At 44.8% G+C, this 26,279-nt stretch overlaps 1 protein-coding gene across 1 annotated transcript in view; it reads left to right on the top strand.

The window, feature by feature from the left end:
- The window catches only part of GALNT17 (polypeptide N-acetylgalactosaminyltransferase 17), a 207,772-nt gene that overhangs the window by 78,584 nt on the left and 102,909 nt on the right, over positions 1-26,279 (top strand). The window contains exons 4-5 of the mRNA XM_086475200.1: positions 8,104-8,278; positions 9,467-9,664. Coding sequence (XP_086331326.1) covers positions 8,104-8,278; positions 9,467-9,664 — 373 coding nt within the window. The remainder of the gene's footprint in view (positions 1-8,103; positions 8,279-9,466; positions 9,665-26,279) is intronic.

The raw sequence follows: 26,279 nt of genomic DNA on the forward strand, positions 1-26,279 counted from the left end.
CATGCTTTTAATACTATTTAAAAAAAAATATTAGGCATATGCTGTGGATGCTGTGATCAGAAGGGAAGAAGAGAAGGGTGCAGGACGTGGAGAGCTCATTTCTAGAGGGAGCGTGAGAGGTTGCTTGTCTGACTGCAACGAGATGAGATGGTATACAGCAAGCTACTCAAGCCTGTAAAAATAGGCACTCAGATACCACAGTAATGAGCACCATAGAAAGCTGATGAATTATAATTACCAGTAAAAGAAACAGGAGGGCATCTCCTCAACTGATGGAAATCACAGCAGCTCTAGTGCAAAAGCTAGGATGATGTGCACCAGTGAAGCCATGGGATTTCAGAGCTGGAACTATTTGTCTGGTGAAGAGAAAGTGCAGGTGATCTGTCACTGCAGTATTTAGCATTGCCCAGCGCTTAGAAGGTTTGAAATACCAAAATGAGATGCCGTTTCTCCAAATTTTACCATATCAATGGGGTGAAGAGAGGAGCAATCTTTAAAAGAGAACCCGTTGGTGATAATTATTGAGCTTCTCTACCCGTTGCCGTGCACAAAGAAATATGTTTCTAAACAGCCTCCACCCATCATTCAGTATGCAGCACTGAGTCAAATACTCTGGTGACTCTATTGAAAGGCACAGGACAATGAAACAAATCCTTTCAAAAAGCATCGCCCCCCTGCCCCCGCATAAGCTGAGACTGCAGCTGTCAGTGAGGATGCAGAATGAAATCTCTTTATCCACCACTGAGATTGCAAGGCACTGTCTTCCCTGGTGGTTTGCTGCAAGGGCTGGGCCAGTGCTGGTGGGGCTGGATGGTGGCAAGGTGTCAACAGGGTGGTGAGACGGGTGGACAAAGCTTGTAGTGCGTTCAAGTGCTTCCAGCTCTGGGATTTCCTCTTTGTGCCTGTTTTTGCAGGCTGACCAAGCTGCCTGGGTTGTGTTGGAGTGCCTTGTGGCACCCACCTGGCCAGGGAGGCAGATGCAAGGAGATGACTTTTTGAGGAACAAAATCTTACATCATGTGCAGGAGGTGGGAAAATCCCAGTCGTCTTGCACGCCTAGGCAACGTGTGCTGTGCTTCCCAGCAACAGGATGCATTGATTGGATTGGAATCGTGAGCACCCAGGGTCCTTAGTGATGGGCCAGGGTTGTGCTGAAGGTTGTACAACACCTGAACATCAAGGTGGCTCTGTCCTCAGAAACCTTGCAGTGGAAGTGTACAAGGAGAGTGGGTGCCGGGAACGAGGCGATGCTATTAGGTGGTAGGGTCAGTTAGTAATGTCAGTACTGTGCTGCTGAGTCTTTGTAGGCGTCATGACAAATGAGATTCTTAAGGAGGGATTTGAAGGAAGATAATGAGGTAACCTGGCAGATGCTTATGGAGAGCTCCTCCCAAGCGTGTAATAATCTAGCTTTCTCATGTAAAAGAAATGATACAAACCAGAACGTATGTCTGGGACCCATGCGTTCACTCTCTGCGTCGTCAAGGAGCTTCAATGACAGCAAAGAATTATTAATGGCAATAACGTTCTCATATAGTTCCCACTAATGGTAGGAAATAATTGTGGGCAGCAATAGCAACATCATATAGTTGATGCTTTGGATATTACAAACGAAGTCATTGTAATACATAGATTTGGCTTCTACAGGAAAATAATTACAGGAAAACAGTTTCTCATGAGCTCTAAGATTTAGAGATGAATCCTGGAGGATCAAGCACTGGTGTTGAGCAGGGGATGGCGTTGCGTGGGTGCAACTTTCATGGCTGTGATTGAACAAGAGAAGGAATTACTTTAGCCCCTTTGTGAGCAGCAGTGTGTTTGAGGTGCAGTTTCTATGGGTGTAGGGCTTGTTGCTGTAGCCTAGGCAAAGCATTCGGGGGCTCAGTTTTACACATCTGAAAGAAGGTTGACCTTCAGAGAGTAGTCGCTCAAAACCAGTAGCGGTGTTGCACCCTGGTTGTTACCAGAAGCAGCTTCTACAAAAGTTGCTAAAGGCTTATTAAAGTCCGTGGCTCGGGGTTGCACGCTGGGGGAGGGAGGTTTGTCTGTAGGTTTCGTCACAGAGCAGTTTACACAGATGTAAAGAAGAAATACATCTTGTGTGGGAAATTAAAGAACAAAGCATATTCCCAAAACATTTATTAAAAGACACCTGGGATTTGCAAGTCAACTTCAAGTTTTAAAATTAGTCCCATAGGTAAGAACTGCATATATCCTGCACACCCTGGCTGTGGTTTGCCCTTCAGGTAGACCACTAATGAGTTACACAGACATGATGAAAACCTTTTGGAGTTTTGTAGTTTTCAAACTGGAACAAGCTGCTTCATCGGACACTTCTTGCTCTTAGCTTTGCTGTAACATGGTATGTACCACACTGCTGCACAACATAGAAGTATGCAATAAGAGACTAAAAGTTAATAAGCATAGTAATTCTGATTCTTTATATCTGAGCTGTAAATAGATAAAAGATACCAATGTATTGTAATGGGGGAAGAAATAAAAAAATCCCTCCTTGAAGGAAAAACCTTGGGGAGTTGTAGTTTCAACCTGCTTCTCCCTTGGGCTGCACATTATACTTCGTAAAGACTTTTTTGGAGCCTGCTTTTGTTTGCGTTTGTTGCAGAGGTGCTGTTACAAAGCCAGTGCGCAGGTTGTGTTTCTGAGTGATAACATTTCCTGGGTTGTTGGAGGGATGCAGCAATGTGCCCCTGAGATGTTGCGTTATCTCACAGCTGCACACTTTGTCTGAGTCTGCTTAATCATCACTTACTTCCCCCCCCCCCCCCCCCCCCCCCCCCCCCCCGTCTTTTAGTGTTTTTAATCTGGGATAATATCTCTTTGAAAAGCAAACCTCTAGGTATAAAAGAAAACCTTTGGATAAAAGACTGCTTAAAGGAGCTGGCTACACTCAGGGAGACATGCTATGGGTTGTAATTTACCTTGGTGTAACATATTAGCTGTGACTTGATATATCATTTTCTTGTTTTGCAGCTCATTTCAACAACAGCAGCAGCAGCTTATGCACGCTCTCCTGGGAGCTGGCTCACTTGCGTTTTGTGTGTTTGTGTTTAGAGGAAGGTTTTAACAGGATTGCAAGAAGCTGAGTCATATCTCAGCTTTTCCTAGGCGCTGGTCCAACCAAAGTGCCTAATTATTCCAATTGCTCGAACTAAAGATGGGTTGCTTGATTGCAGCTGACCTGATGCTGTCCCACTGGTGTTTGGGTCTGAGGCTTTCAGGCCCTTCCAAGGCATGGAGGAGAGCAGCAAACCTGCTTGGTTTATCTGTATTCGTTTTTTACTGAGCTGAATGAACCAGAGGCATGCAGCTGAATGCACCTAATGGGACCAGCTTTGCCTGTAACCCTGTACGAGAATTGATTCATTCACCTGCTCCCCTTTTCAGTTTCCTTTTCAATATTTGCAGGCAGAAAGCTTCAGAGACTCACCTGGCTCTGATTCTCACTGCAAAAATTCTGATATTCATTTATTGCTTGTTGAAGGTGTTTCTTTTGTGAGTTCATGCTTCAGAAATCCAACCTGTTGATAGCTTTGGTCTTTCAGGCAGGCTAGAGCGTGAGACAAGGGAGGGCTGGTGTCTCCCATGGCACCAGAACACTCCCAGCCCTAACTTTGTGGCCTCCAGCCTTCAGTGTTTCTGATAACAGCCTTGGGCTCTGTAGACTTCTCCCACCCTGGCAAACACAATTATGTTTTCTTTAGGGGTGTAGAGGAGGTGCAGTCCACTCCCTAGGACCACCGGGGCATTTTTGTATAAGAAATTTTCTGCTGTTGATAGTTCCTTTAGCTCCTCTAGTGCTGTTGGTCTTTACTGCTTTCTTTGTGAGGCAGCAGCCAGTTCCCACCTTTAGTTCTGGGGACTGCAACAGGATTTGGGGAGATTGGGCAGGATTTGCAGAGATTGGGCAGGATTTGCGGTGTGGAGCACTGAGCAGTGGAAGTTCCTGTGGTTGCTTCTGGGCTAATGTCTGTGACATGCTTAGTTTCAGTGGCATCAGGTGGTTCAATTTCTCTGGCAGGCCTGTTTCCCTGAAAGCTTGTGTAGGTGACAAAATACTTTGCAATAGGTAACATAAGTCATTGCAGCTGGCAGATGGGTTTTTTAATAGAGCAACAGGTCTATTGGATTCTAGTTCCTTGGACTTGCCCTTCAGTGGAGATCAATACAGACAGATGGAGAACAAAAGGCAGGATTGAAATTGAACCTGCTGGCATTTTCAGTAGGTTTTCTCTGCAAATCTTCCCTGGAAGTAGCTCGTGCAGTGGCAAAGACCAAACGTTCGTAAATACCTCCGTGTGCAAATGTTGACTGCATCCTCAGTAAACAGGACTTAGGAATGGTGTGAGTGTGCTCTGAAGGGTGGTCCAGTAGGCTTCCTCAAAGGATGTGTGAGCGTGGCGGGGGGGAAGAGTGCCATAGGGTACAGAAGAGAGAGGAGTCTCTAGATTCTGTTGCAGTGCATAGTTTGGATCAATTTACTGGTTGTGTAGCCCACGTAGATCCACCCACTGAAATCTCTCACGAGTGCACGGCCTAAATAAGCAGTCCTTTGGTTAGGAAGGATGAGAGTGATCTGGGGAGCCACTGCTCTGCTCCCATCTTGGCTCCTGACTTTCTTTGTCATTACTTTGTATCCAGAATTTGAGTTATGAACACTGAGCTGATTATCATGCTAAAATTGTCATCATCTCAGATTTCTAGTGGATATTCTCACTTTTGGCAGTGAGCTGAAGGGGCGAGAGCAGCATTGCGACCCTGTGCAAGGCAGAGGTGAGGAGAATGGCAGCAAGTTATCTGAACTGCGAGATGCTTTCTCCCCTACTGTAGGTTGCATGAAGTGCTGAAAATAGCAGATCCAAAGGCCAGGTTGCCAGTTGGTGTGAAAGCTGACTCGCTTAAGCGAGGGTATCTGCTATTGTCCATTAGCACAAGTCATTTAATTCCTGGCATACTACTTCAGAACTCCCAACCTTCCTATTATGGCTCTGGGACGTGCTGCAAAGATACAGCAGTTGGGGATGAAACATTTCTTAAGCTACTATGACAGACGAAAAGCTTTGCTGCCACTGACCTTAATGCAACAGCTCTCCACATCCTCAGCCTGGAGCCATGCGTTCTGACAGCGCACGTCAGAGCCACCGTGAGCTGTTTTCCTGTTACGCTAATGGCACTCAGTGAAGTGACTGCCGAGTGAAGGAAAACGCAGGGTAATGTTAGGAATGACTTCAAGTGACTTGGATTAAGATGAGATTTGTGAGTGAGTTGTGATTTCCAGCCTGCCAGAGTTCACGTGGAGGGAGCTGAGCACGTCTGGTCCCACAGGATCAACATCCACGGGACCAGGGGAGCTCTGACAGTGTGGCTGTGCTGGCGCTGGGGTTTCCACTGATGCTTTTGAACACAGCCATGGCAGTCCGGCTCATTGACGAGGGGAAGTCTGGGCTAAGGCTCGCTTGATACTTGAACAGGAGTTTTGCAGAGCATTCCTGCAGACTGAGTTTTCAGTTTTGTTACCCAATACTGGATTTTCCACACTTGCACTTCTGGATGTGCTCAGAAATGAAATCCAGAGCTCATCCCATCCCTGTGCATGCTGGCTGGATGCTCAGTTGCGTGCCAGGTGTGTATCTTGTAATACCACAATATTGCTTGGCAGCCACTGTGCACCATGCCCTCTTCTCACAGCACTGCAAGCCAGCTCAGAAGGGCGAGAGACTGGCAAAGGCCAGCACAGATGTGCAGCCGTCCTCTGTTAGGGCTTGCACAGGCAGGTAAGACAAGTGAATTCTCATCCCAAAGACGTGTGCTGTGGGCTGAGCCAGACTGGGAGGGAAGGTAGGGAGCAAAGTCTGGAAATCTGTGCACTTGTGCCAGAAGCCTTTAGTAGAGAGAGGGTTTGGAACCACATTTCCCCTGTCTGGTTAATGCTTTTGTCTCTCTAGAGCGTTTCTCCACTTGGGTGGCAGCCTGTTAGGGATGCTTGTATCATGCATTGCAGGCAGGAGAGGGGCACTCTGGCCTCTGCTAATGAATGGGGTGGTGGGCTAGAATGATGCTAATCATAAGCATCTTCTTGACCAGCTCTCCATGGTCACCTCATGCCGTTTTGCAGGTGCATATGTGTGCTGTACTGGCCTTTGTGCTCTCAGCAGATCAGTTCTTCACGTGTTGGCATCCAGCATCCTTTCACAAAGGAGGAGGACGTGGCTGTGGCTCTCCGGGGAGTTTCTGACGAGCTGCATGTTACACAGTGCGGTGGGCATAGGAATCTCTTAGGCTTCACCCTTCACTGCCTTTGAGACATGATGTTACAATTCTTCTGTGTTTCGCTAGAGCTATACTCTCCTTTGAGCTGCTCAAACAATTCCCATGGAGACTTTTCCTGTTTCCTTTCCAATGAGATTAAAACTCCAATTTGAAAGTTGTTTTAATTGTTCAGTCTAGCCTGTGAGGCCATGGTCTGCAGCATTAATGACTTAACTTCTGACAAAAACACCTGGGATGCTGGTGCTATGCTTGTGGGGGTTTATCTGTCAAAAAAATCAGTGTCTCTGTCTCCTTAAAACCATTCAGGAGAGTTTTTCTCTGAGTGGCTCAGCATGAAATGGAAGTTGCTGAGTTATGTATGTATGTGATGCAGATGCTTCGAATTGAGGAAGGGGCTCATTTGCTATATTCTTTTTATTCACACTTCAGCATAGAAGAGAAATTGATATGTGAGGGGAACCATCCCAGAAAGGCAGTCTGAAGAAACCATGTTTTATGTGTTTGGAAGAAGGCGTGAAAGGGAAGGGAACAGATAATCCCTTTTCCCTTGATTTCTTGGGCTAAGCCCAACAGATGGGACTTGCTGTTTACTCTTTTGCTCTCCATTGCCGTGTTTCCTTCGTGTAGGAATCCATGTGTGCTCATATGTCTGAAGTATTTTACCATGTGGATTGTATTAATGGTGACCTTTTTTTTTTTTTTCTGGAGAAGAGGGTTTGTGTGAAGTGTAGTAGACTATAATTTGGGGTCATGGACCATATTTTAATTGTCTGCTGTCCTGGAGCCTCATAGGGATAAAAGACATCTCAGGAACTGCTTTCGTGGTGTTAAGAGTGCATGTTGGTACACAGTGGTATTGCTTAGCTTTTACAGACTACTTCTCATTAGTAGATCTTCGTGTATTTAGCTGATGCACCAGGAAGTAAAAGGACCAAGGTTTCTGGCAGAGCACTAGTACTTTTCCAAATAGTTGAAAAAACATGCTAGTACTTACGCTGTATTGTGACCTTTCATATGCTTCCACGTTCGAAGTCCTGTTTGTCTTTTATACTCGATATTTGTAACTATCAAAAAGTTTAATGCTGGTAATGACTGCAGGCTGACAGATCCATTATGTTCTCAGCCATATCACACATATCTGGGCTTAGACAACATAATTAAAAGATCTGCAGTTTCCAATGAATGGAAGATATGTCATATGAGCATCTTCTGAACAAAGCCAAAATCTCATAAAAGTCATAACAGCAGGGGAAATTTCAACTTTTCTAGTGACAAAGCTTGGAGAACATACAGCAAATGCCAAGACTGTAGTAGTGAGGCTGAGTAAAAAGGATAGTGAAGGTCATACACAGTTGTGATGTAGTTTGTTACTTCATGTGGGTTTTGGAGCATTTCTAGCAATCCATTCAGCTAAAATCTCCATCAGAAATTCAGAGCACTAGTGTTTGATGTCCATGGGTGACTTCTTTCCATTCTTGTCTTTCAGCGGAGTGATACCTAGATACTGCAAGGCAATCTAGCTGGCCTCTTGCTGCTGCTCTTTGCCTCTGACGATGGCATTTGGGCTCCTTAGTAGTCCAACAGCAATGTTCTTGGCAACCTTGAATTTATTTTGTAAGGGTTGTGGTCAGTCCACCATCAGGTGGTCTTCTGCAAATCATCATTGATGGACTCTAAACGGTTATATTCATCCCAGTGGTGTTCAGAGATGTGTGGCTCCAGTGGGTTATGCTTGTATCCGCCAATAAAGTGGGTTTATTTTGGATGAAAACTGTTGCCACCTTTTCAATGGGTTCTCTGGCACTTCTTCTCTAGAGGAACTGAAGGCACCGCTAGAAGAATACGTCAACAAACGATACCCAGGCCTTGTGAAGGTGGTGCGCAACCAGAAGAGGGAAGGCCTTATCCGAGCTCGTATTGAAGGCTGGAAAGCTGCCAGCGGCCAGATCACTGGATTTTTTGATGCCCATGTGGAGTTCACTGCTGGCTGGTAGGTGCTCAGCCTCGAAGTCTCGGTTAGAGTGTGGGCGAAGCATTAAACAAGGGACAGCCCATCGTTTTGTTAGGATGTGTTTGCAAACAAGTCCACTGGCTTATTTGTCCTGTCTTCCTTCTGCATTGAATGGCCACACGTTAGCTACCCACTGTGGAAAGAGCTAACTCCTTATTGTCCATGTTGAGCCTGTTTCTTTTGATGGTGCATAGTTCTTATATGGAAAGAGTCTCCAGGTGGCCACGGAGCACCTTCTCTGAGCCACTCCTAGCTGTACAGGTGGCCCGTGCTGCAGAGCTGGCCCCTAGTTAATGTAACATCTGATTTCATTGCTACCTTAGTAAAGATTTCAGGACAGCTCAGTTCAAAAACATGGACATTTTTAAAATTAAAAAGTTCAGAATATGGAATTATTACTTAATAATGCTTTTTTAAAGCAGTATACCAGAGAAAACGCAGTGTACTGTCTCTGCAGGAAAAAGATAAGGTCCAGTTTCGGAGGCTTTAATTCATTTCCACAGCTTTATGCCTTATTGTGTGGAAAGAGTCCTGTCCTTGTGCAGGTAACTTCAGCTGGTCTTCGAATTAGTGTAGTCAGTTGCATAGGAGAGCACTAAAACTCTCCAAACCTGCAGGGCTGCAGGTACCTGAGCTCCGTGCGTGGCAGCTGGTGGCCCCTGTGTCCGATGGCAGCTCCACACAAGGGATGTGTCCGGGTGGGAAATCCCATCAAGTGGAAGTGCTGAAGCCTCTTGCGGCTACTCCCTTGCAGCTGACAAAGCCTGGCAAGTCTTTGAGAAATAACCTTTTCAACTTGGCAGCGCAAATGCTTTGCCTCTCTGTGCTATTTCTGTGCTGATAAAAGCACGCGCGAGTGGAAGGGTGAGACAGAGGCCAGCGTGTTGCAGCCTGGGGTCACTCGCTGACTCTGCGAAGAGCCTTGTGACAGTCTCTGGGCTCCTCAGGCTGGGTTTTGCTGTGTCTTGCTGAAAACATGATGCCACTTGTGAATGGGCGCAGAGAGGAGTTCACATTAGTCCTTTCTGTTTGCTGAATAGTGGCAAGTATGCCTGTTTTCTTACCCTCACTTAAAGTGCACAAGCTGTACGAAAGCTACAGTGTCCAGCTGCAAATTATGGAAGAAATTAACGGTCTCTTCCTGTGCTTTTTTCTTTTACCACTCAGGGCTGAGCCGGTACTTTCACGAATTCAGGAAAATCGGAGAAGGGTCATTCTTCCCTCCATAGACAACATCAAGCAGGACAACTTTGAGGTGCAGCGTTACGAGAACTCTGCCCACGGGTACAGCTGGGAGCTATGGTGCATGTACATCAGCCCTCCCAAGGACTGGTGGGATGCCGGAGACCCCTCGCTGCCCATCAGGTATGTTGCAGAGCCTGGGGCCACTCCTTCTCAGTCAGCGAGCTGCAATGAGGCAAAATGCAGAAAGATAAAGTGAGGAAGCCAGCCTAGAGGGGCTGGATGTAGTATCATGACACAAGCCATCTCAGAAAGGCTGTAACACAAGCCAGGAAGGTTTTTGCTAGAGCGAGGGTATTTGGAAACGGGTGTTATTTGGTAAGACTATTCAAAAACACTGAGGAAGTATAGAAACTGTGTAGATTTGTACAGTCTTAGTTTAACTGCATATGACAAAGTCGCTTTACCTTAATTACAGCGTTAAGTTTTTGCAAATCATAAGGAATGAGGTGATTATTCCTGTGTAATGAACTGAGTGTGAATTCATGAAATACAGCACTGTTTTTCCTTGAATAAAAAGTACATGTCCTCTTAGGGCGAACCTTGTAAAAATGTGTCGTAGGTTGTTCTAACACTTCAGCTTACAGGGTCTGCAGCTCTGAAATGTTGCCCCAGCCCCTCCAGACTTGGGTATGGGACAAGCCTGCTTAGAGAAAACAAAAGCAGGAGGGGAGGGATTAGCTCGGTGCAGATGGGAGACTGGGGCTGCTCTGTATGCAGAGGTCAGTGATTTTCCCTGGACGGCCCCTAAATATCAGAAGTGATGCTATGATTTGGTGTGCTTTTCTGGCCAGGTGAATAGGATATATTGCTCATAGAATCGTAGACTGCATTGGGTTGGAAGGGACCTCTAAAGGCCATCTAGCCCAACCCCCCTGCAATAAGCAGGGATGTCTCTTAACGAGGTCAGGTTGCTCAGAGCCCCATCAAGCCTGACCTTGAATGTCTCCAGGGATGGGGAGATATACACTGCCGTGTATATTGCTCCTAACTGGGTTAATAAGGAGAAGGCTTGTCCTCAGGCATATAACAGATGTATATATGCACATCCACGCTTGATCTGAGTCCTGAACTGAGATACCTGTGCTTCGGTCAATGGGATAATCCCTGGAAGCTGAAATTAGGTCTATTCCCATTTACAGAGATGTTTTTAATTTCTTTGGGCTCCCTTGTTCCAGACATCTTATTCAGCCATCAGTAGAGGAATTAACAGTTTATTCTGGACAGGAATCAAGTCTTTGAGGAATAAACAGTTATTTTAATGAAATGCAAGCTGCTGGACTTGTTAAAGGAGGGATTGAATGGCTGGGGTATACAGAAAGCAGAGCTGGGGAATTCAAAAGCCTTTGCAAGTGATGTGTGAGCAGTGAGGTGCTGGCCGCCCCTGTGGCAGCATGACACTGGTGCACACACTGGTTGGTGCCTCTGGAGGATGATGAAAGTGGACTGTCTCTGTTGGGATAAGCCTTTCTCAGCCGGTGAATGTAAAAGTCAAGAAAGTGTTGCAGGGAAGAGCGACGTCTTTTGTTAGACTAAACTGCTGTAGTTGGGAGAAACAGTCAGGCTTTGGGCATATGGGATGTCCCCTGTGACCACAATGCCACCCTGCGACCTTGCTGTGGTTCAAAAACTGTTAGACAAGGTGCATTGAGGAAACTGGACCCCCTAAATGTGACATTGAAATATATGGCATGACCTTCTGTTACATTGTCCTAACAGAACATGGTTTTAATTTCAGTGTCCTTAGAGGAGTGGTTAGGGAGGACAAGCTAGGGCACAGGCAGGTGGGGAGGGACAGGCTGCTTTGTGGAAGTTGGTGTTTGGTGGCAGGGGAGATGAGAAGGGAAAGAAACAGGGAAGAAAAGTGATTGACTGAGGAAGAGGAGGAGAGCTATGGGGAGCCGAAGGGTTGGATGGCTATGAAGAGGTGGAGTGGGGAGGTCAAGGAGGACATCGGGTTTTTTAAGATGTAGCTTTGCCCCAGGCTCCCCAGATATGAACCAGTTTACAAAGGCAGCCACCAAAGCCAGGAGTGCAGATGGGGTCACGTGGATGTTGGACACTTAGGCGTGTCTCCGGATCTACCAACACACTTTTTCCTTGGTTCAGTGCTGAGAGCCAGCAGGTACTGCTAGCTGGGAGTGAGTGCTGCCTGGAGGTTTTATGTGCTTCTGATCTACTGCTATAGAAATACAGGAGTTGTCTTCTGTGGGGCAGAACATTGATCCAGTGGATGTTGCTAAAATGCGCACAGCATGTTGAGCATTGTATTTCTGCATTTAAGCAGATTGCAAACAGTTACTGCTTAGGGGGAGCTGGGAGGTGCGAGAGGTTTATCATTCAGCTCTGGGGTTCCTGCAACCTTTCTGCACCAGTTGCATGCCCTTTGAGACATAACCTTAGAGTGAGTGATGTCCCATGAGTCCCACAGCAGCCCTGTAATCCTGAGGGTCTGCCCGCTCAGCTCTTGAGCACTGCTGAGTTGAGCCACCAATGAATTAGAGATCAGAGAAGGCTTGTAGAGATGCTCGACAGGCAGCAGCCAGGATGGATGTCGTGATCATCCACTTTGACTTTGTTGAAGGCATCTGTAATGTGGATGCTGCTGCTTGAGGCCACGGTGTGTGTGGGAATCGGGGCTCGGAGGTTAAAGGGAGCCAGGGTGGAGGGGCACTGCCTCCGAAGTGTGCTCTGGAAAAGGGCTTTTATAACAAACCCAGTAGCCTTGCAGCGATGTTAAATAATTAAACAACTTACTAAAATAACATTGTTAACATGCACTGGGGGAAGGATTATGAGAAAGATAAATGGGTAGTGTCCACAACAAAAAGCTAATGAAAAATACTGTCTCATTGCATTACGTTGTGTAACCACATACAGACCAGAAATAAATGACTACAGTTATTTTTTTGTCATATAGTGCTATGAAAACTGTGCACTTTGTGGCAATATTTGCAGGAAAGGGATACCAATGCACTGCTCCATGTAATTATGCATGGGATTAGAGGAAATTCTGAAATTATAGTATACAGAGATACATTAGGTTTTTTAGAGACGTTTTATGATAAACTGCCTTACTTCACTCCTGCTCTTTTATTCCTTTTTTTTTTTTTTTTTTTTTTTTTTTTTTTGGTTTTACTCTCTCAGCGCGTGGGGATTATAGTAGCCCCAAGAGAAGTTCCACTGCCTGCCAGGGTGCTCCAGTGTGCTTGTGAGCTGCTGTGTGGCAGCCCCTATCAAATCCTCAGCAGTGGAGACTGGAGACAGACAGCTGTGTGAATATGTTTGGAGGCAATTTTCTCTCATGGATAATTCACAAGATATAATTATCCAGGCAAAGAGAGCTGATGGCGTGAAACCCATCTAAAATATGGCCCAGTCTCAAACTGGCTCCAGGCTCCTGCTTTATCCAATAATTTCCCTACAAGAAGTAGTCTCTCTTAATGCCTAGGAGGGCTGCCAGTGTAATACCTGTATTCCATAATACATCTTCTTTTGTATTTTTTTCCCATTAACGTCTAAAATCCTGATGCACAAAGATGCCTCAATCTTAGCACTCAGTTGTGCATGCCTTTCACAGCGAGACTTTCCTTGCCAGGCTTACAGACTTCCTCTGACTACCTCTGCCCAAAAGATAAAGCTGTGATTACAGCGTAATGTGTCATGTCTAAATTAGCTCTCACAGAAGAGGTAGACAGTAAGTGACATTTGAAACGGTCATCACATAGATCCTGATCTTCATCAGCACGAGCTCTTGCAGAGATATTTTGATTTAGTAGTTCAAATGGTGCTAATGTGTATGTGTGAATGAATACGTGCTTGCATTGCATGTCTGAACACACTTCACTTTAGGAGGTGTAGCCAGGATTTGTCCAGTCCTTTGCTATTGATGATACAGGGTTTACTGAGGGTCCAGAAAACCTGTGCATCAACAAAAAATGGAAGAAAGCCGGTGCTTTCCATGAAGTCCTAAAAAGGTCTTTGGAAATGCTGTCAAATTGCAGATTGATGATCTGATCTGGACTTGGGCTATCCCAGGGTGGGATCTGCCTTCTCATGGCCTCCAGGAATGATTCGTTTCCCACCTGGCAATGTGAGTTTTTTAAGGCTTCTTGGGGTCTGCAGCCTGTGCAGTGCTGCAGCAGCGGTGGGCTGCAGACCTCAACGCCAGCGGTTTCTTCTGCCTGACTTAGTTTGTGCTGCATTAGGTTTTGTCAGAAAGCAGCTTTGAAGAAATTGCTGATATCTGGAAGATTTATGGCTAGATGTGCCGATTGCGCTTCAGTTGCAAGACTCATGATTTATAATTACATATGTGAGATACTGATGTCTCCAGGGGTCTGATTCAGGAAAACAATTAAATGCACTCTTGCATCTGTGTCTTTTCAAGAAGCCAAGCAAGCAGATAGTGCATATTAAGCAGCCTTGAGGACAAGGGACACTTACCTGAGCATGGAAATTGGGGTCGTCGTGCTTTACTACTGGCAGTAGGTCACATATCCCACCAGAGAGAAAAGAAACTTGAATCTCTGCTGCTTGGTTGGTGAGTCCATCAACAGTGCTGTGACTCCACTGTTCCCAAATGATAGATATTTAGAATATAATGCATTTCCTGACTTTCTCTTTATATGTTGCACACTTGGCTGGGCACATCGGTTGAATCCAGGAGGCAAAAGCACTGCAGAATAGCTCCATTAATTAGCAACTCCCCGTAATGTGTAGGGGCTGAAGGGAGAGGTCCTCAGGTGACTTCAAAGATGACAAAGAAGCCTCTTTCCAAACATGCCGTGCACAGGGTGCCAGCTGGGAACCAGCTAGCAGGTTAAATTGGACTTTGGATGGGGCTTTGCTGCAGCTGTTTTATGTGGTACTTAATCTTTAGTGGTGTTGGAAGACAAAAGCTCATTTAATTAGTATTAAGATCGCTGTGAGGAGGAAATCAGTTTTGAGAGTTATGGATTGTAAAAGAATAGAAAGGCTGTTAGGTTTGGGGTTTTTTAGAGATGAAAATAATTTGTATTAACCCACCCAATTACCTGTTATCTCAGCCTCACAAGTGCTAATGAATTGCTCTTGCAATGTACTTATGAAGCAGTGAACTCTCATCCTGGTTCTGTAAATGATGCAGAGGTTGAGATGGAAAAAAACAGAGGGATTTTAGGTTATTGGATATGGCACGTGGGTGGAGAGAAGGTGCCTAATTCTACTGCTTAACAAAATGCTTGCGGTGTTTAATATAAACTGTTCCCTCAGTCATAGACTGCAAATGGTGTTGAGGTCTCCCACTGTGGTTGCCATGCATTTCGTTTGCAGTAAGACCATGGGGATTTGTGGTGATATTATTATTTTGTATATATTTTTTTCTTAGTTCTAGAAACCACTAGCTATTGTTTTTCCTTAGTGCTTCCAGCAGCCATTGTCCCACAATGGCTTTCAAAATGAAAATTTTTATTTTAATTAAATAAATGGTGTGTTCTTTCCTCTTTTAGTCCAACCACTGAGACTTCTTCCAGACAACTGTTAGAGCCTGAAACTTTTGTCCACACAGAATATGCACAAACCTTGAAATAGCCATAGGAGTAAAAAAGCCCTCAGGAATAACCTGTACAGCCGCACAAAATGATGCAGGTGGGTCTTCATGTCTGGGACAACTTGTTCCTGTAGCACATCCTCACCTTTGCAGGGATTAGCATGTTACGGCAGCACATCAGAACCTCGATAGATAGGTTTAGACAGGCTTGCTTAAACTGTTACAAATATTTCCACCAACAGTTGAGTACTCATCGTGGCAGTTTATCAGAAGGCATCCAGCAACTCAGAGGTGTTGCAGACCGTTAAGCATAGGTGACATGTGAGGAAAGGGCAGAATTTCAAGGATTATTTCCTGGATTTCTATTGGTTTGTTTTGAAAAATCTCAAACTCCCTAGAAAACAGTTTGTACAAAATGCTGAATATTTTTAAAATCAATGCTTCCTGACTTTAGCATCTGTGAACTGCAGGAGGATTCCCATTTCTGTTCGAAGACAGTTAGAAAATGTTCTCACTCTTCTGGCATAGCTGCTTTGGAAGTCAAGGGGAAACCTGATTTCCATAGGAGCCAGATGTGGGGTGATAACGAAAACTCAGATTTGGAAACCTCACCTGGTATGTCTGAGAAAATACTTGTATGCAGGTGTTTGCTTAGAGGGATTGGATGTGTGTGAATGTCACAACAGCTGCAGAACGCTTATGGAGCTCTTTAACGGCTTCATATAAAATTGAAATCAAATGCAAAGACAAAATAATGGTCCTGGTGATCCATCTCAGTCTCTAAAGCCCCTTTTCTTAAGCAGCTCAAAGAAAGTAAAGCTCTGTGTTGACCACCCAAATGCTTTCTCTTCCTTGAAGTCTGATTCTCCTCCAAGCTGTACACTTGTTGCAGTTGTGTGTCCAGGGGGTCAGCATCCTACTGCCAGGTTTATAGCAAAAATCCATGTGGCCCCAAAGGACATTGGACCAGACCTTAGTCCAGAATGGGAATAAATCGGACATTCTTCCACAGGCAAGGTTTTGTTAGTGCTTCTGGAAAGAGAGCTGCTGCAAGCATCTTTTTGTGTAAACATCTGGATAAATCAAACCCCAGCCATCCTTAGTGTGGTTTCTAGAGACTTGTGCTTCTAAGTATGTGGCTCTAAAACTTAAGATCTGGTCTGTTCTGCCTGGCATGGAGAATGGAGGTCTCTGAAAACCCAAAAACAAGCTAAGAGAAGAAGAAATTAAGGGAGTGTTTAATTTGGGGCAGTCTTATTTGGGCTCAGAATCTAGGAGAGGGAAGATTTAGGTCAGAATCATGATCTCAATAACTTTGCATCTACCTCCGGATTAAATTACAACCTTAAAGTGCTTTACCAGCTTCAAAAGTACTTTGACAAGAACATTTTCAATTTTTTCAGTTTGGATTTTCCTTTTTGTCATAAGGTTTTTTTGGTGATGAATTTGGGCCACAGTTTTAAAACAACATTTAATTGGATTTCTTGCTTTTTATTTTAAACGTGTTTTGATTTTTATTTTAAAGGTACTAGGGAGAAGTGAACCCCAACTCACTGTACAAAGTGACTTTCACTCACTAGTGTGATAATTTTAAGCTCTTAAACTTCACAGAGATTCCCTGTGGTGTGAGAAACCTGCTGTGAGCTTTGGGAGTTTTGTAGCTCAGATTGCTGGTGTCATGCCTTTTTATGACGAATTCTTCATCTGGTCATTTTTAATGTTCCATAATTTAGTGCAAAGCGTAAAAGAAGGGTGTCTAATAATTTGTAATAGTGTCAGGTTTTACAAGATGAACAGATTTATGTCACTGCCTGAAAGACTATAAAGCCTCTGCTGAGGGTGCACCTGAGATTTAAGCATATGTAGCTGGTTTAGCAGCAGCCCATGTGGTGACCAGCTGCCTCCACCTATGTTAGTGCTGCATCTTGTTTCAGATCTTTTTAGTTTTGTAAGACTGTCTTTGGGATTGCAAATGTTGGCTGCATCCACAACCTGGGTTTGATCCAAGCCTCGCTGAAAACATGGCAAATTGCCCACCAAACACCAGGGATTGGGAGTGGACTCCACAAGCCATGTGGTTTTTCTGTAAGCTAGAGAAAACCTTCTGGAGCAAAGGATCGATGTTTCTGCAGCTTCTGAGTATTGTGGCCCATGTTGTCATCATAGATACCAGTGTGTCAGGGTGTGGACACAACGGAGGGACCTGAATGAACTCATGCTTGGCCAAGTGACCCTGAAAAGGCAGCATTTGTGCACTTTTTAGGTAGACCATTTTGGAGCATGGAGTAGGATTTGGGTGCAGTATTAAATAGCTCCCCCAGAGGAGGGATCGAGGAGACTCATGTCTTAAGTCCTGAGCCTTCAGGCCTGCTTGGTGCAGATTTAACCCCCCTTGCAGCCAGGAGCACTTTCACAGCCTTGGATGGGAGCGTGTTTTCATCAAAACCACCACTCTGCCAAACTGAAGACGTTATTGCAGGTAAAACTTCAAGTCCTTCTTCGAGCACCAAAGTCAGCACAGCTTTTTCTTGAAGAGCCTTTAAAACTGGGTGAGGGACAATCAGCCTGTGGGCTTGTCCCTTCAGGAGGTGAACAGAGGGTGCAGGGAGCAAATCCTCCTTCCTGAAGGGAGTCGCAGTTTATTGCTATAAAATGGTAGTGTAATCCATTTCTGTGAAGAAAGCAAGCTGGCCATGCTGGAAGCATTTGCCTTTGTATTTGTAAAGCTTTGCATAAGAGAAGTATTTTGATTAAAAAGAAAGAAAAAAGCACGCTTCTGATTTGAAAAACAAAATAAAATAAATACTTGCACTGACAGAACTTTTAATCTGAGCCCAAGTCACAAAACCAGCCTTTATTGATGTCAAAGTTGCTTTAGAAAAGGAAAGAGTAAACAGGATTTGGCCTTTAATTTGTGAAGGGTTTTGATTTTTCAGAGGCATTAAAGAGACAGAAAAGATGGGTATTGAATTATTTAACAATTGCTAGGGAAATTAAGCTTCAGTCAGCCTGTTTTCACTGAAATAATCTTATGAATAAAAACAAAACAATCTGGGGCAACACCAATATACAGAGCTCGTATCCTGCTGACTGAATTGTTTCAAAGTAGTCCGTGAAGTGGTTTTGCAGGTCAAAGCCAAATGGAGCCTTTCCTGTCGTCTGTTCACACTTCCTCTAGGAGAAAGCTGCCGTTGATGGATTATACAAATGTCTTTTCTCTCTAAACCTGAAACCGAAGGGAAAATATGCAAAAACGGAGTTGGGGGAATTTGGTGCTTTGAATTTCTTTTTTTCTTTGGCAGATGGCACTTAAGTGATTTATTGGTCAAAACCTATCTATTCTCATTAAGAAGCAAGTACTTAATGACTTTGGAGGTGGTTATTCAAAACAAAGAAGCGATAATCGAGCCGATTGTGCTTGGTGACAAAATACAGCCGCCTTTCATCAAAAAGACTTAAAAGAGTGTTTGAGAACAAGCGCTGAGGGCTATGATTTTCTTTCATGTGCACTTTAATTCACTGTCCTTTTCAGTCAGTGGTGCATAAATAGGCATAGTTTAAATTAAAGGGAAAATAGATGCTTACTATCATAGCCATCGGTTGAAGCAGTAAGTGGTTAGTGCCTGGGAGCTCCTAGCTTGCCTCTGCTTGGGAGCACAGGAGGCTTTTATAAACTTTCCCTCTCTCTCCCTGCCCAGAGCACTGGCTTGCTGCTCTGTGTTGGATGGTCTAAATTAACTTTTCTCGAGGTTAAATCTCTAAATGCTTTCACTGTGCTTGTAGAACACATGGGTGCAAGCAGCAGCCTTGCACATCACGTGTTTAATGGGCAAAACCGTATCTTGGGGGTTGCCCATTAAACCCGGGCTTGGCAGGCGCGGAGCAGAAGGCTGCCATCGTGTCTCGGCGTGCTCACTTCAGCCATCTGTGATAGCTGCAAGTGCCCCGTCTCTGCACTGGCAAGCCCAGCCAACCATAGCTGCCTCTCTTCATCCTGACTTTCTAGTGCAAACATGCGGATTTGGAAATCTGCAAGTGGAAAAAGCTGAAGAAAAGTGGAAAAAGCAAATTCCTCATGGTTTTGCTGCTGTCACTTGTTTAGGTCACTGCCGAGCCTGGCTGTATGTGGTTTTCTGAAAATTTAGCTCTTCGAGTATTTTAAAATTCTGGCATTTCAGTTTGATTTCTTAGAGCTTCTTGGGGAAGTTGGAGGTGACATTGCCAGTTAGGCTCTATGGTGGCTTTTTACTTTGCAGCAGCACAGGGTCAAGACCACAAACCTCCCTGTGCAGGGCAGCGGCCCCCTGCCCACCGCCTTGGCTGTGACATGTGAAAGAGTTGGTCCAGGCTTGTGGGCTGGGGTGGATCAGCAACTTCAGAAATTAGTGTCATGGGATCTTGAGGACCTCGGTGGTGTGGAAGGACATCTGATAAGGTAAAAGTCACCTAGAGAATAAGGGGAGGGGGTAAGGTGGCAGAGCGTAGGTGCAAGTAGGGTGTGATTTGGTGGCAGTAGAGAGGAGGGACTGTGCAGATGGCTTCGCATGCATGGTAGGTTCCTGGCTGCCAGCTCTCTCCAGCCAGTCACTGCTTACTCTGAAGACAGGACTTTGCTGGGAGGATTTGTTTTACAGTCAATTCATGCCCGGATCAAGCAGTAGCTTTGTGAGTACTATTAGTTACGTGCAGGTTTGGTCTCTAGCAAGCGCTGCTGTTCTCCACGGTGGGCTGTGCACACACGTCCTATGGATAGAAGATTCACTGCTGAACACCAGACTTTCGAAGAGACAGCTTGTCTCCAGAACACAGTCCCCACGGCCTCATCATTTGTCATGGGAAGTGACACATCAGAGAAGCTCCAACTTCAAACTCAGCATCACAGGTTGGAATTAAGGAGTGTTTCAAGCTTTGAGAAGAGGTTGGCTCTTAGGTTCCTGGAGGCATGGTGCTAGAGGATGGTGATCCCCCACCCCCATACCTGCGGGTGCACCCGCCCTTTCCTCACCTGCCGTTCTTCAGGGAAGAACAACTGAAAAGTTGATATTTGCTGCCTTCTGCAGCCAGGCTGGCTCTTATACGGCCCTTGATGGAGTTATATGCATTGGGCTCCTTCAAAGACAGGTTGAGGACTGGCAGACAGTGTTGTTGCCAATGATTTTTTTGCTTTCGTGTGCGAGTGAAAACACATTTGAACATGTTTCAGTTGCTGTTTTTTGAGGCTCCAGAACGCAGCTTTCGTCAGCGCCTCTAAATAACGGTGTGTAGCGACCGCCTGGTGTCTGGCTTTGCGCTGCGGGTGGAGAGGCTGCCTGCCTGCAGAAGCAGTGCTGACTTGTGAAGCCCTGCTGCACAGAGCATTTGTAGGAGCTTTACGGGTGAGCATCAGCTGTGCTGATCCTGAAGGGTTTGGCGAGGTGCTGGGTCATCACTGCTCCTGTTTCCCATGCTACAAGCCCCGCAGCTTCGGCTCATGTATTTGAATCTCACCTGGAGGGAGGATGGGGTGGGGAGGAGTCCTCACAGACCATTAAGATTTCTGTGGTCCCCAAATCGGAAAACTGCTGTGCTTCTAGTCCCAAGAGTATCTGGGGAGAGCAAAAAGACTGTTCTGGGGAAACAGGAGGCTGGGGTCAGCTGTCTGGCTGAGTCTCTGCCTTGACATGATGGTTGAGGAAGGCTGGTGTTTCTATGCTGAGCACCGTGGTGTTCATTAAACACCTTTCTCAGATCCCAGTTGCCTTGTAGCTGCTGTGCCCCTTAGAAGAGGAGCAGGTACTTGCTAATGAGCAGTCAGGGTAGGGTTGTTCTTAGCTTGATCTGACTAGCGCTCGCCTTGCTCTGAATAATGCCTGGACAAACTCACCTCTTTTTGGGGGAAGAGGGAACTGGCTCAAGCCTGCCACCTTGAAGCAAAGAAATCTGCTGTCTGTAAGGAGGGCTGGAGGCTGGGTGCTGCATCAGGGCTTGCCTGCCCTGGGAGGAGCAACCCTTTGCCTGCTCTGCAGCCCCTCCCCTCCCTTCTCTAGTCCTGTCTTTAAATTTGCAAGCATGGAGCCAGTAGTGCTAGTCTGGTATAGCATCGGTGTTAACCCAGTACAGCCTATATCAGCACTGGCTTGTAGTATAGCATCACTGCTCTATCACCGGTGTAGCGTGTCCTTCTCCTTCCTTATCCTTTCTGTCTCTCCCTATGGTTTCCCTTCAGGGGAAAATAGTTTGGGAGGGGTAAAAAAGAAGGCGACATGAAATATTTAAATAAACAGTTTTCATTAGCTTTGCATGGTGCCATAAGACCTCAAAATTTTGTAGTTGCAGCAAGCTGGTCTGACTGGGAGAGCTGGGCTGAAGAGGTGGTTTTGGCACAGGGAGAAGGTGGGCATCCTGGCTCAGCATGGGTTGAGCAGAGAGCGGTGGGCTCCTTGATGGTGGGCATGATGCATCCAGATGAACCTCTGGAGAGATTCATCACTCCCTGGAGAGAGGGAGGCTCAAGTTTGTTAGTCATTGTAAATTCTTCCCAAAGTCACTGCTTGGAGGTGTTTTGAAAGAGCTCTTTCCTCTGCTAAGCATTAGATTGATGTCTGCAAAGGCAACAGTCCGTTCTGTTACCATCGCTCCCACCACCACCACCACCGCTCTATTTTTCTTTGCAATTAGAAAAGCCATCAATCATTTAACAAATGTGCACCTTATAATTGCCTTCTCACAGTCCCTGTTTAGCGTCAATGTTCTTGTCAAGTCCAGCCCTGGAAAAAAAGAGCATCTGACAGTTTCCCAGAGATTGGCAGAGATTCTCCACAAATGCAGTTTCCATGTGGGATTTAATGACCATGTGATTTTGTGTTCCAGGGGGCAAGAAGTGTGGGTTTGGGGTTTTTTTCCTATTACAATGACAGAAATTTTTCTTTAGGTGTGGGAAGTCTGCTAAGGCAGGGTGCCAAGTAGCAGTATTGCAAAATGCTTGCAGTACAAACTTTATGCAGGCAGAAAAACAAGTTAGAGAACTGCAGTTTCCAGGGGAGGTGCCACTTAGGATTTTGAAACTGGTGGCAGTCCTGAGTGGGACTGGAGTTGAACCATTGAATGTGTCAAGAACGTTTGTGGCCAGAACAGAGGCAGAAGCAAGGGCTGGCACTAAGAAGGGGGTTGGGGATGCAGCTTGTTACATTTTTCTCCAAGCTTAGAGGGAATTGGGAAGTTCCCTGGTGCTCGGTGGGCTGCGTGCGCTGGAAGAGACAATAGGACAGATTTTGATACAGAGCTGTTCAGACAGAGTAATTCATGCAGCAAAACGGGTGCGTTAAGAACTGCTTTTTCTTGCATGTGTTTGCATTTCATGGAAAGATCAAATGGTTGGTCACAAGAGTGAGTGCTGGTGTTATAGTGTTAATTATATCAGCCTGAAAAGTGGATGTAATTTGGTTTAAAGTGGAGGATGAGGTGGCTGAGAGTAGTTCCTCTGAATGTTCTTCTTCTTTCTCAGTGTAGTTGCGACTTTCACAAGGACTTGGGATGTCTCATTGCATTTCCTTCTTTTTTTGGTAAAGGAAAGGGACGTGAACACTTACTGACCAATGCTGTATCAGCCCCGCGTTCAGGCTTACCTTTTTGCTTCAGTTGACAGCTGTGTGGGTATCATCTCAGAAGCAAGCTGATGAAAATACAGAGAAGAAATAAACTGCCTGAGCCCAGAGTTTTGTCTTTTCTCTTTGTCTGTAGGCACCTGCACTTGCATGTGGGCGGTCATGAGTTTGGTCACCAATTTTAAGAGAAAAAAAAAAAAAAGAAAATCTGTTTTTCTTTTAGATGACAAAGTTTGATGAATATACTTCACCTTCCTTGTGGTGAATTTCAGATCTAGGTCTGTCTAATTCACATGATACTTTGTTTTCTCGGCGTTGTAAGGCGCTCTGTCCACTGGTCAACAAATGTAATGTTTCTGCTATAACAGTTCTGCTGGAAGAAAATGTGGCTCTAAGGAGAGAGAAGCACACAACATGCAGTATTCCTTACTGATGGGGAGCTGAGCTCTGACTGAAGGGTGCTCTAAAAATAAAGTGGAAAGTGGAAGGAGAGAAGAGATGCCAGTTACTTTTGGAACAGGAATGAGGAGATGGGGGAAGCAGATGGCTGGCTTGCTGCTAGCCACGATGGATTGTTCCAGCTGATTTGGGGATAGGGACTTGCAGTTATTGCCAAGGAAAATCACTTGGGCATTCATGAAGAAAAGTATAATGAAGGATTAATAGTTTTACTGGACTGTGGCACCAGGGTAATGGCCTCTTCGTGTCCGGGACAGCGAAGCGGCGATCAGAAGGGGCTCTTAATGCTGCATGTGGTAAAATACTTATGGTCGAGATTTCTAGGGAGGTCTTGACGTAAGTCAAGGAGCTTTGCAGACCTATTAGTTACCAGGGCTGTACAACAGAGGCACGTTTTCCATTTTAGCAAGGAATAGCCTTGCAGAAAGACAATGTAGTATGACTGCTTTTTTTTTTTTTTCCAGTGAGCAGTCCTCCTTGTGCTGATTTATGGCTAGCTTAGTCAAGAAATTCCTGGATGCCTAGTAAAATGGGTTCATTTTTAACTGCGAGGGAGCATTTTCTTTTTATACAGTAGTTTCTTTTTGTGCTTTTGTGAAATAGACTTTAATATAGAAATAAATCATCAGAGCATTACTGAATTAGAAGTAAATGTAAAACTGAGCAGTGCTGCTAAGCCAAGGTTGAACCTGGATCAGGAGATCAGATTATAATTTCATCAGTCTTTCCTCCCACTCTTTGCTTAATTTGGTGCTTAAATGAATTTAATAACCATTTCAAAGATATGTACACCCAGCTGCTTTGAAAAGCAGTCTCCTGGTCCTCATGTTCTTATTTTGGGTCATGCGCATCGTTGCACTAATGTGCTATAACTGTTCTCCTAGATGCCACGATTTATTTGGATGCAAAAGAATTATGCTTGTGTGGAGCAGAGATTAACATCAAATTTACCTATCTTCTCTGTAAAGCAGAAGAAGAAAAGGAAGCATTTTCAATCTATTGGCAGGTTTTTGGTTGATGTTGTTTACTCTCATGTCAGTCCCCTGGCTCACTTTTAAAAAGTGTCGAATTGACAACATCATTAGGAGGAAAACTTACCACCACTAACAGGCAACTTGGCACTTAACAGTCATAAGGGACAAATTGGGAAAGGAATATAGGTGCCTGATGAATTACTGGTGCTGTAGGGAATTTATAAAGATCTGTCCAGAGTATGTTTTATTCCTCACAATCAATCTAACCCAAGAGACCTGAGCTAATGTTTCTAACAGCCTTGCATTTCAGAAACATTTTGTCCCTTTCAAAGGCTCGTCTTTCATTACTCTGCACCTCCATTCCCATCAGTTAAATGAATGTGATGATATTTTCTTCCTGCTTTTCCTCTTTCTTTTACTGAAGGTGCAATGTGGCAAAGACTCGAGCATGTTCCTAACTTGAAGAGCTAAACCAGGAATGCTTAAATGGTGCTAGATGTGATACATGGCAAAGTGCTTTGCTGAATCCTGGCCACTGTTTGTAATGGCTTCAGTACAGGTCTTTTTGCTATTTGTTTGCTGTAATCTTGATCAGTTGTCTAGATGCCATTGCTAAACAAATGAGATGATAATTAGCATAGCAACATCAGAGGAAGTTGATTTTCCATCTGTAATAAGGATGATGATAATTAAACATGCATGACCTCATTGGATTGAATATGAATCAATTAAAATTAAAGCTTGCTGGGAATTATTTTTTTTTCCTGTGAAATTTTTCAGAGAAAGCGAGAACAATATAACAAGCCCTAATGAAAAGAAATTAGGCCGAATTCACCCTCCGTATTTAAAAAATGAAAATGTTGTGAGATTTTTTCAAGGGTGGAATATTTAGTGGTATTTCCCCCACCCTGCCCCAGCCTTGTGTAAATGTCCATTTTGATTGAAGTTTTTCATTTGGGAGGGTGGGGGTGAAGAGTTAAAAACTTTTCAGCTGTTACTAACACTGTTTAGTAGAACTCAGATCAAACATGTGCAAATGTTTCCTGAGTGTGTGTCCATAGAGGCATATTCTGCAGGCGCTGTGGCCAAGAGGGCACATAAATTATTTTTATAACACATTTTAATTTCCTGTGCATGAGTGAACACCACACTGGAGCAGTTTATTTTAAAGGAAAATGATTTATCAAAGGCAAACTGCAGGGGTGAAACAAAAAGGGAGTTGAAGTTGGAAGCGCAGGTTTGGTGCCTCAGAAAGGAGTTGGTGATGCACTAACCCTCAGCCCCAGCGGTAGTGCCTGAGAAGGCTCCTCTGGAGTGCAGCTGGGAAGGCATTGGGTTGGATTCCTTCTCTCTGCCATTTTTCAGAAATGAAGTTTCAGTGGCACTGGAGCAGTTGCAGCCAAACTTGCCTAGGGCTTTTGGTGTTTGTTTTTGAGAGCTGATGAAACCTCTTAACCGGCAGCAAGATGCAGGCTGGTTCAGTTCAGAGCAGTGACCTGAAAAACAGGAATCCAAAGCTTGTGCAGTCCCAGGTCAGCGTTCAGTGTTTTGCAATACGCTTCCAGGCCCTTTGGTTAGAGCTCTTCTAATCTGAATGATTTATCTTACATAAGAGGCATCTTCTCAATTCAGCTGCTGCTTTCCCTTTTTGATGTCCTGGTTGAATACCCTGAACAACAAGATATTCAATGTGTTTGCTCTGGGATATTGTTGTCCTTTGGTCATCTTTTCCCCCTTCCTGGGGTGGGGGAAGTCCCATTGCATCCAATGCAGAATAAATGCTGAAATCTTTCTCTCTCTTTTTTTTTTTTTTTTAACCTCTTTTGAAAGAGTTTTGTTTCTTGGGTATCCCCAGTAATTGGTAATATGGGGTGTTGTGTGGTCATTTGTGTGTGTATGCGTGGTGAGAGATAGCTGCTTCAAATCTAGATATGGTCCCTTGTGCTGCTTGGAGTTTGGCACTTGACTGTGCCTCTGGTGGGGACATTCATGGTTCAGATTCTCAGAGTGCCTCGTATCCGATTAATAACTGTAGCACAACGTTGTGTCTGTGTGGGTAATAGTCCTAACCGTGGCGTGAGCCATGTGTTGTCTCGCTTGAGCACATATGATGTGTGACAAAATAGTGTGGCTTTTGTTTCAATACATCAATTTAAACTTACATGTTTTCCAAATGGATCTTTTTGTCTGTC

This window comes from Leptosomus discolor, chromosome 18, assembly GCF_034619465.1.
Source record: "Leptosomus discolor isolate bLepDis1 chromosome 18, bLepDis1.hap2, whole genome shotgun sequence".
NCBI lineage: Eukaryota > Metazoa > Chordata > Aves > Leptosomiformes > Leptosomidae > Leptosomus > Leptosomus discolor.